Genomic DNA, 9345 nt, shown 5'->3' on the forward strand with positions numbered 1-9345 from the left:
TTCCAGGGATGGGGCAGACAACTTCTCTGGGCAACCTGTTCCAGTGCCTCACCACTCTCGGAGTGAAGGATTTCTTCCTTATATCTAATCTAAATCTGTCCTCTTTCAATTTAAAGCCATTGCCCCTTGTCCTGTCACTACACGCCCCTGTAAAAAGTCCCTCTCCAGCTTTCCTGTAGGCCCCCTTTAAGTACTGGAAAGCTGCAATAAGATCATCCTGGAGCCTTCTCTTCTCCAGGATGAATAGCCCCAACTATCTCGGCCTGTCTTCATAGCAGAGTTGTTCCAGCCTTTGGATCATCTTCATGGCCCTCCTCTGGACCCGCTCCAGTAGCTCCATGTCCTTCTTGTGCTGGGGACTCCAGAGCTGAACACAGTATTCCAGGTGGGGTCTCACGAGAGCAGAGTAGAGGAGCAGAATCACCTCCCTCGACCTGCTGCCCACGCTTCTCTGGATGCAGCCCAGGATACAGTTGGCTTTCTGGGCTGCAAGCGCACATTGCCGGCTCATGTTGAACTTCTCATCGACAGCACCCCAAAGTCCTTTTCCTCAGGGCTGCTCTCAACCCATTCTCCGCCCAGTCTGTACTTGTGCTTGGGATTTCCCTGACCCACGTGCAGGACCTTGCACTTGGCCTTGTTGAACTTCATGAGGTTCTCACAGGCCCACCTCTCCAGCCTGTCAAGGTCCCTCTGGATGGCATCCCTTCCCTCCAGCACGTCCACAACACCACACAACTTGGTGTCATCTGCAAACTTGCTGAGGGTGCACTCGATCCCACTGTCCACGTCACCGACAAGGATGTTAAATAGCACTGGGCCCAGTACTGACCCCTGAGGAACACCACTCGTCACTGGCCTCCACTTGGACATTCAACCACCGACCACAACTCTTTGAGTGCGACCATCCAGCCTTATCCACTGGGTGGTCCATCCATCCATGTCTCTCCAGTTTAGAGACAAGGATGTCGTGTGGGACAGTATCAAATCCTTTGGATTGGTTTTGTGACAGTAGCTACCACATATCAGGCAGAAAGACTAATCAAGTCTTTCTGACTATTCAAGTCAAGATATTCTTTATTCTGGAAATGAGAAGCTGAGCTGAGATTTTGTTTCCATTTTTCATTAAACAAAAATCCCCAAGAGAAAAAGAAAATTTTTTTTTCTTTCCCATATGTGCTGGAAAGAGGTTAATTTGACTGAAAGGTTTGCTGGCTTTCAAATGAATTCCAGTGTACCAAAGAAGCACACTTTTTCACATCTCTCTGTGAAAAAGTCAAGAACAATAAAAGCCAATGACAGCAATATACTCATTAGTCATATTAATACACTGCCTTATTAAACATTTCTAAAGATTGTTTTTATGAAAGTATTTAATTGATGTCCTAATCAGGCTTGCTAATTTCTTGTAGTTCTACCAATATGTCTGTGCTTGATGCACTTTGCAGAACTACTGAAATATCACAATGATACCCAGAACAGAACCAACACAAAGAAGCACTGCTTCTTTTTGTTGATGTTCAATATGCTATTTTCCTCCAGGGAATAAAGTAACAGACATAAGAAAGTAAGACATTTAGAGCAGTTTACCAAGCATATGGCTAAGAACTGACATCTCCTAAGGTAGCTCTGCAGGACAAACGCCTTTTTATATGTGACTACACTACGAAAAATGTAGACAAGTATTACAATAAAAACTTGGAAATTGTTATAAATCTATTTTGAGCTTTACAGTCTCCAAAATAAAAAGTCTGAAAAAGAATTGTAAAAATTGCTGGGGGGGAAAAAAAATATTTCTTACAGCATGGAATATTATCGCATCTCAAATTTATCCTGTAGAATACCTTTATACAGCATCCACACAATGATGAGTCCATTTTGATCACTGGTAGTCAGTTTTTGATACTGTTCATTCCATGTTACCACTTGCACAGAACCTAAAAAATGATATATTTTTTTTTTATTTACACCCTTTAAATAAGTTAATAAAACCCACCACATCCAACTGAATCAACCTGGAGCTTTTCAGATATTTGGACTGCTAACTTTGATTTAGTTTTAGGCATTCTGTCTGTACGACTTGTTTCCTCTTTCAAAATTCTGCTCAACAGCTCCTTTTGCTTCTGTATTCACCCACTTGAGTGACATCCTCTCCCAATTCTGCTCAGAATTTTGCTTCAATACGCAAAATCCAAATCGTAGTTTTGCGGTTTCCGACCACCTCTGACATGTTAGTCTGGGAAGTCGACTACGCTTCATTGTCATAAGAAGTTTTGTTCTTTTCTTCCTCTTAGTAGTTTGATCATCAGTAGTGCTGCACTTTTAAAACAAAATCTCCTTCACAATTACCAAAAAGAGCACTCTACACACAGTTCCTTCAGACCCTCCAGTCTCATATGGGACCCTACTCATAAACATTTGACTTGACTTGAAACATAGATTTAGATTCATAGATTTCTAGGTTGGAAAAGACCTCAGAGATCATCGAGTCCAACCATCCCTAATCCCCATTAAACCATATCCTCAAGTAGATCATCCACCCTATTCTTAAACACATCCAGGGATGGGGACTCAACCACCTCCCTGGGCAGCCTATTCCAGTGGCTGACAACCTTTCAGAGAAGAAATACTTCCTAACATCCAACCTGAATCTCCCCTGACTAAGCTTATGCCCATTTCCTCTTGTTCTATCACCCGTCACTAATGTAAAGAGTCCCTCCCCTACCTCCCCACCATCTTTTCTCAAGTATTTATAGGCCGTAATCAGGTCTCCCCTCAGCCTCCTCTTCTCCAGGCTAAACAGCCCCAACTCCCTGAGCCGCTCCTCATAAGTTTTATTTTCCAGCCCCTTGACCAGTTTAGTCGCCCTTCTTTGGACTCGCTCCAGGAGCTCAATATCTCTCTTAAAGCGAGGGGCCCAAAACTGGACACAATATTCCAGGTGCGGCCTCACCAGTGCCGAGTACAGGGGCAGGATCACTTCCCTGTTCCTGCTGGTCACACTATTCTTGATACACGCTGCTATCCCATTGGCCTTTTTGGCCACCTGGGCACACTGCTGGCTCATATCAAGCTGGTAGTCAACCAACACCCCCAGGTCCTTCTCCGCCAGGCAGTTCTCCAGCCACTCATTTCTAAGCTGTATCTTATTTATTTCATCAGTTCCACACTGGGTATGAACTTGGCCATTTCGAGCATCACACTCTTTCATGCCATCATCGCTGGTCATCCATTTCCTCTGTATCCTTTTCCTTTATCAGCATCAGTCATGAACTTTATCAACAGATGCAGTTAAAGATACCTTTGAAAACCCCTCACGTTCAGGGTAACTACTTTATTTCAGAAATGAAGACAGCCATTCAAAATATTCCCTAAATCAATTCCTCACAATTCGTTTTTTCAATCATATTTAACCAGGCCTCTAAAATAACCTGACTGACTGTTGGAAGGTTTCAACTGCAAATCCTCATAAAAAGACCACTTCTTCAAATAACGTAAGGATTTTAGCATTCTTTTCATATCCTGTTGTCCACAGATGATGACCATTTAACATTTCTCACGTAAGAGTTTAATTCCACCCTGTCTAATTTCCTTCCATTCAATTTTTACTTTCACACACTATCGTTCTCTGGCTTGTTGTTTTCTAACTTCTCTAAAATTTGTCTGCAGACTATATTGCAGTCTACATATATACACATTCTGCAATTGTCAATGAAGGGAAAATGAAGATATATTTATGACAGAGATCAGGTTTACTGAACTAACTTCAATTTCTTCAGAAAACGTAAAGCTATCAAAACATATAAGCAAATCCTATAGACACTATTAAAACCAACCAAACAAAATGGCTTAACCACATCAGTGTTGCTAGAAAAAGGCTTAAGAAGGCTTTTAGACTTATTTCTGATTGCAGTCTCTTGTTTGGAGTTTAAAACTTTCTATAGACAATGTAAGAGAAAATTGTACCCTCTTTTTTTTTTTTTTAACCACAGTAGAACATTATTGTTTCTTTAACTCAGCAATTCCAGTTTAGCTTTTTGCTTCTGCTAGAAAGCATTCTTTATCTGTCAACTACCAAGGCAGTGTGTGAACAAATGGATGGGAGCAAATATATCCTGATCGTTTATGTAAATACCTAAAAATATATTCCAGTCCCATGCAACCGAGCAGCACTTCCAGACAGACCATGCTGAAGTCGGAGGTAATAAGTGCTATACCAGTAGCACTGCACGACTTGGGGAGAGGGGAAGTCCCTCTGTAATATAACATGTACAATAGCATCATCCACTTAAATGGCAACCAATATTTCCTTCTCAGGATGATGAACGGGGACCGAATAATTTGGGAAAAGCAAAGCCTGTGGTAATACCAAACGCAAGTTAGGCTGTAACATCAAAGTTCGGGCTTAACCTTTTAAAATCCAGAAGCAAACTTTAAATCCTAACAGGCAGAGCAGAGCTTGGTTTGTGCAGCCGGCGTTCTGCATCACACACAATATCTGTCAGGAGAATCAAGGTAAGGCTAGATCAGTTTGATTCTCTACCCAGTAATTCGCTCACAGATGATGAAAGATTGACTGTAGGTCTCTCATCAGATAACCTGGTAACAATAGATAGTCAAGCTGTTACATACCTGAGCTGAATACTGATAATCTTTATTTCAGGCTTATAATAAAAAGCAAAATTACTCTATCGACTTCATAAAATCTTGCTTTTTTTTCATTCTAATCAAAAGTACATTAAATATCCAAAGACACACTTACCACTATGACCTTCAAGAGTTTGATTCACAGAAAGATTGCTAGGAGCTGCAAGTCCCTTTATTTTCGCTTCATCTAGAAATAAAAAAATAGCTATAGAATAAAATCAATAAAGCATACATATTACTGTGTCTCTATCAATACTGCAGCTCTAATCACTACATAAAATTATTCATCTAAAAGTATGTAAATTGTAACTGCAGGATGAATCTTCCACCCCTCAGTTCAATGCATTTGCTATTTACATCTGCCATCCAAATTCATATACTCTTTATGGTTTAGCAGCTTTTCAGGGAAAAAAATCCAACAAAACAAACAAAAAACACCAGAATAACAACTATGGCTATCATATTTTGCTACATTAAGAAAAAGGTTTAAAAGAAATTGAAAATATATTAGATTTTACTTTTCTTGGAACATATTTATTAAAAAAAAATACAGCTTTCTCCCTAAAATAATGAAGACAGTAGAGAACTTTCAAACAAAATCAAGAAATAATGAAATAAGTTCCAAAATTAACTGGAAGTCTATACAAAAAGAATAAGAATGAAACATATGTCTGGAAAAAGAAAAAGCACTGAAGAAAACTCCAGCAGATATAACAGGTAGACAAATTACATGTATGCCCTGTAAGACAAGCTGGAGGAAAACAGTGCTCAGAAGAAAGTGACAGCACATTTGGTGTTTATGCAAATACATAACTATCTATGTACAGATTTAAAACATATGCAATATTGTCAAACTTGTGGAAGGAGTTATGCTTTCTGAAGTGTGGTGGATTTTATTCTTAAAAAAAAAAAAATCCCTCATTTACCTGTCTGTGGTTCCAATTTTAAAACTTTCAGTAATCCATTCTCTCCACCACAGGCTATGAAACCTTGATCCTTATTCCAGGAAATACATCTTAATCGGACATTATCAGGAATTGCAATCTGAAAAAGAAATGTTTTGTATCTCTACACAGTTGTAAGAAGGATGTTTTATTTTAAAATACTCTCTTTGAACACCTCAAAGACACCTATGATAGCACACAAGGTAAACTGATTTCTATCGACAGGTCAGCACATGCAAAAAAGAGACAGAAGACAATTAGAATTACAAGCACTAGTGAAACCGTGCAACGCAACGCTCGAGAAGAGGGAACTCTAACATAGGCAGTAAACAACAGCAACAGGACATCTTCAAAAGTGCGCAGAGGAGGCGCCATGAGCAACAAAACAGGTGAGAGGGATCACACAGCGCACAGGGCTTTGCCACCAGCTGGTCTCCAGCTGAAATGCCACGTTCAAACTCTCTTGGGCGGGAAGTTGCTTAGGAGACAGCTGAAGACCCAAGAAACCCCAAGCCCCAAACCCAGGCCGAGGGAGCAGGCAGGACGGAACAGGGCAGCGCTCTGCGAAGGGACGAAACCCGCGGCAGCACCGCCAGCGCCAGCAGACCCGCAGCGGCCGCAGGAAGGAGCCCCGAGGGTCCCTTCAGCGCCCCGAGGCCTCCGCGCTCCCAATCCCCGGGGGCTCCCGGGGAGGGGGGGGTGGGGGTAGACGGGAGAGGGGACCTCCCGCCCCCTGGACTTTCCTCCGTGCCCCAGGAGCACCTTCTTGCACAGGTAGATGAACATCCTGGAGGAGCGGCGGGCGACGGGTGCCGACCCACACCGCTCCTCACGGCGGCGCGGCGCGGCGCGGCCTCCCTGGGAACCGCGTCACCCTGGCAACCACCGCCGGAAGTGCGCCTCGGGGGCGCGCGCTTCTCCACTTCCGGGAACGAAAGAAGGAAGACACGAGGAAGGCGCTGCTGCCCGCCCTCTGGCGCCAGGGACGGGCGCTCCCGCAGTCGGCGGCTCCTCCTGGCCTGAGGCGCTGTCTGAGGCGGCGGGAGCAGCGGCCTTTAGCGACGTTGTCTGCCGGAGAACGGCCCCCCGGGAGCGGGGAGATGGGCTCGGGCTTTGCCCGCCCCGGCACGGCGGCAGCGGCGGGCAGTGCGTGACCGATCGCGCTCGACTTGGGTCGAGAGCACTGGCAGTTCATTAATAAAGGTCGCTCTGCTTATCCAAGAGGCAAAACGTGAACGCTCGTGGATCCAAAAGTGTTTGCACAAAAGCGTTTTTGGTATAATTTCCATCGGTGCATCCTCAGAGTTACCGCGACCTCGGAGCTGCCCGAGGCGTTCCCGGGAGCTCGCTGAGGTGACGGGTGGCTGCGGCTGAGGCCGCGGGTGTTGGGCGCCATTCCTGCTCCCTCTGAGGCGCTGCGGGCACCCGCGGCCGGGGCTGGTCCCTCAGAGGAATAACGCCTCGATTCAGTGGGTCAGAGCGGGAGGGCCGGCCCCATGGCTGCTGTTAGCACCGAGCAGCGCGGGGGGGTCCGGGACGGGTCGCGTCCGGATCTGTGCCGGCATGGGGGGTGCGGGAGGGTCCAGGAGCAGCCTGGATATGCAGCGCTGACACCGAGCTAGGCTGAACCCAGCTGCAAAATAATTGTTTTCCATACCGAAGCTGTTCAGTAGCTGATCGACAGAAAAGGGGAGCATGGGAGATGTACAGAAGACTATCCTATGTCTTCTGCATCCTGCTCTAAAAACTCGCCTGCTTGACACGGGAGGAGGAGGAGTGCCATGTCTCCCAGGGCATCCCCCTCCCGTTCATAGTGGCTAAGCACTCCGCAGTGCAATTATCCACGACAGAAACACTGAAATACAAGCAATTTGTTCAATGACAAAGGAGGATCATGACAAAGCCAAGTTTTCAAACCCGTCTCTTGTCAAGTTTCCTGCTGTTCCCCTCTTCTCAGAGAGGCTATCTGGAGATGGAGAAAAACAGAATGAGCTGTGAATTATCATTACATCATTTTATTGAAGTTACATGGACGTGCAAGAGTGAGCAGCACTGGGCATCCAGCTTTTTGACTAATGCAAACTTAGAAGCACATACATAAGGCAGAATTATAAAGCAAAGCTGGCTGAACCCCTGTAAGCATGCTAAAGCTGAATAAGATACCTAAAGGTAATTTAGAAAATGCCTGTGGTCAGACAGTTGGACTAGATGATTATTGTAGGTCCCTTCCACCTGGAATGTTCTATTCTATTCTATTCTATTCTATTCTATTCTATTCTATTCTATTCTATTCTATTCCATTCCATTCCATTCCATTCTATTCCATTTGGAATAAAAGTAATTTTAAAATACTATCCAAAAGATTAAATTTAGTTCTGTTCATAACAGTTTTCTGCATTAGTCTGAAAGCTCTACTGCCTCAATAATTAAAACAGTAGAATTACTCATTCCATATCAACAGGTGCACCCATATTTAAAATTAAATTGTTCCGTCAATAGGACATGCTGGTATGTCCTATTTTAAAGAAATTCCTGATATCACTTCGGAATTTTATCTGGTGCTCACAAACACAAAATGAGACAAGATAATTGCTCAGAGGAAATGAATGTAAATACCATCATTTGTAACGTAAAATGGAGTTATGAATACTAATGCATGAAACAAGGCCTGCCCAGCTGACAGCTTGCAAGACATCTGGCCTCCAGGACAATTTTCCACTATCGTGTAAAATTATACATCTCCTCTGACATCTGGCCTTAGTGTAAATGGGACTGATGTCATCCACTCCCAATTGCCAAGAAGTTGAAAAGTCTTCTATTAGATTTACAACTTATTTATTCTTACCAATTGCGGAGGCCGAGGCATACTTCTGGCCCTATAAATCCTTATATAATACCCATGTCTAAGCGGAGGACATGAAAGTAAGCAAAGTGCAGTGCTGGATGTAAAACTCCATGACTCACAGAAAAAATATGCATACACAGCACTTTGAGGAAGCAAGTGAAGCACAGCTAGGCTGTCCTACGCTGACTTTAATTGAACTACAGCAAATTAATATCAGTGGGGACACATCACAAAACATCAACCACAGACCAATGCAGCAATCTTGGAGAGTTTGTAGTCTCATTTTCGGCCCCTGCTGAAGCTGTGTCCCATGTTCACCTGTGCTATTTAGTATTAAACTAGAGTAGTAGCATTAAACTAAGTACTAACTTAACATGACTGCACAGACATACCTGAAGTCTCACTCGCACGTGCAGTGGACATGATAACTGAACTTCTGCTCACTAGCTTTCTTTGCAATTGTTTTTATCTATTGTGTGCAGGGTATGAAGCAAGCACAGATGTTGTTTGATATGTCCTTGGCACACCAGCTACTGATACAATATTTTGTGCTATTATATTGCAACACTATACAACGTATTTTTGATTTTTCAATTCTAGAAGAAAGAATAATAATTATAGTTTTGACTCCATCTTCACATTTATTTAAATATAGTTTCTAGAGCATTTGGATTATTACAAATGCCAAGTGTGCAAAACAAGTGGATTCCATTAACAATTAAATTTTTAAATTGTTAGCTTGTGTGTTTTATCCTACAAGCCCAATTGACACAACTAGTCCCAGTAAAGTCAATGGTTAAGACAACAAGAATGACTAACTAATAACATAAGTAAATCTTGCAGGATAAAAACCTTCAATTGGAGGAAGTCTTTCAGCTTTCTGAGTGTTAAACATTATTAATACTTGAA

General features: G+C 43.1%; 1 protein-coding gene across 4 annotated transcripts in view; it reads right to left on the bottom strand.

Annotated features, from left to right (window-relative positions):
• Positions 1-6407, bottom strand: part of WDR35 (WD repeat domain 35) — a 51253-nt gene extending 44846 nt beyond the window's left edge. For all 4 annotated transcript variants that reach the window (XM_086631407.1, XM_086631406.1, XM_086631404.1 and 1 more), the window contains exons 1-4: positions 6354-6407; positions 5574-5691; positions 4763-4834; positions 1845-1937 (exon numbers count right to left, since the gene is read on the bottom strand). In XM_086631407.1, the coding sequence (XP_086487533.1) occupies positions 1845-1937; positions 4763-4834; positions 5574-5691; positions 6354-6377 (307 nt within the window). In that variant the 5' untranslated portion in view covers positions 6378-6407. The remainder of the gene's footprint in view (positions 1-1844; positions 1938-4762; positions 4835-5573; positions 5692-6353) is intronic.
• Between the last annotated feature and the right edge of the window lie 2938 nt (positions 6408-9345).

This window comes from Tauraco erythrolophus, chromosome 2 (genome assembly GCF_009769465.1).
Source record: "Tauraco erythrolophus isolate bTauEry1 chromosome 2, bTauEry1.pri, whole genome shotgun sequence".
Taxonomy (NCBI): domain Eukaryota; kingdom Metazoa; phylum Chordata; class Aves; order Musophagiformes; family Musophagidae; genus Tauraco; species Tauraco erythrolophus.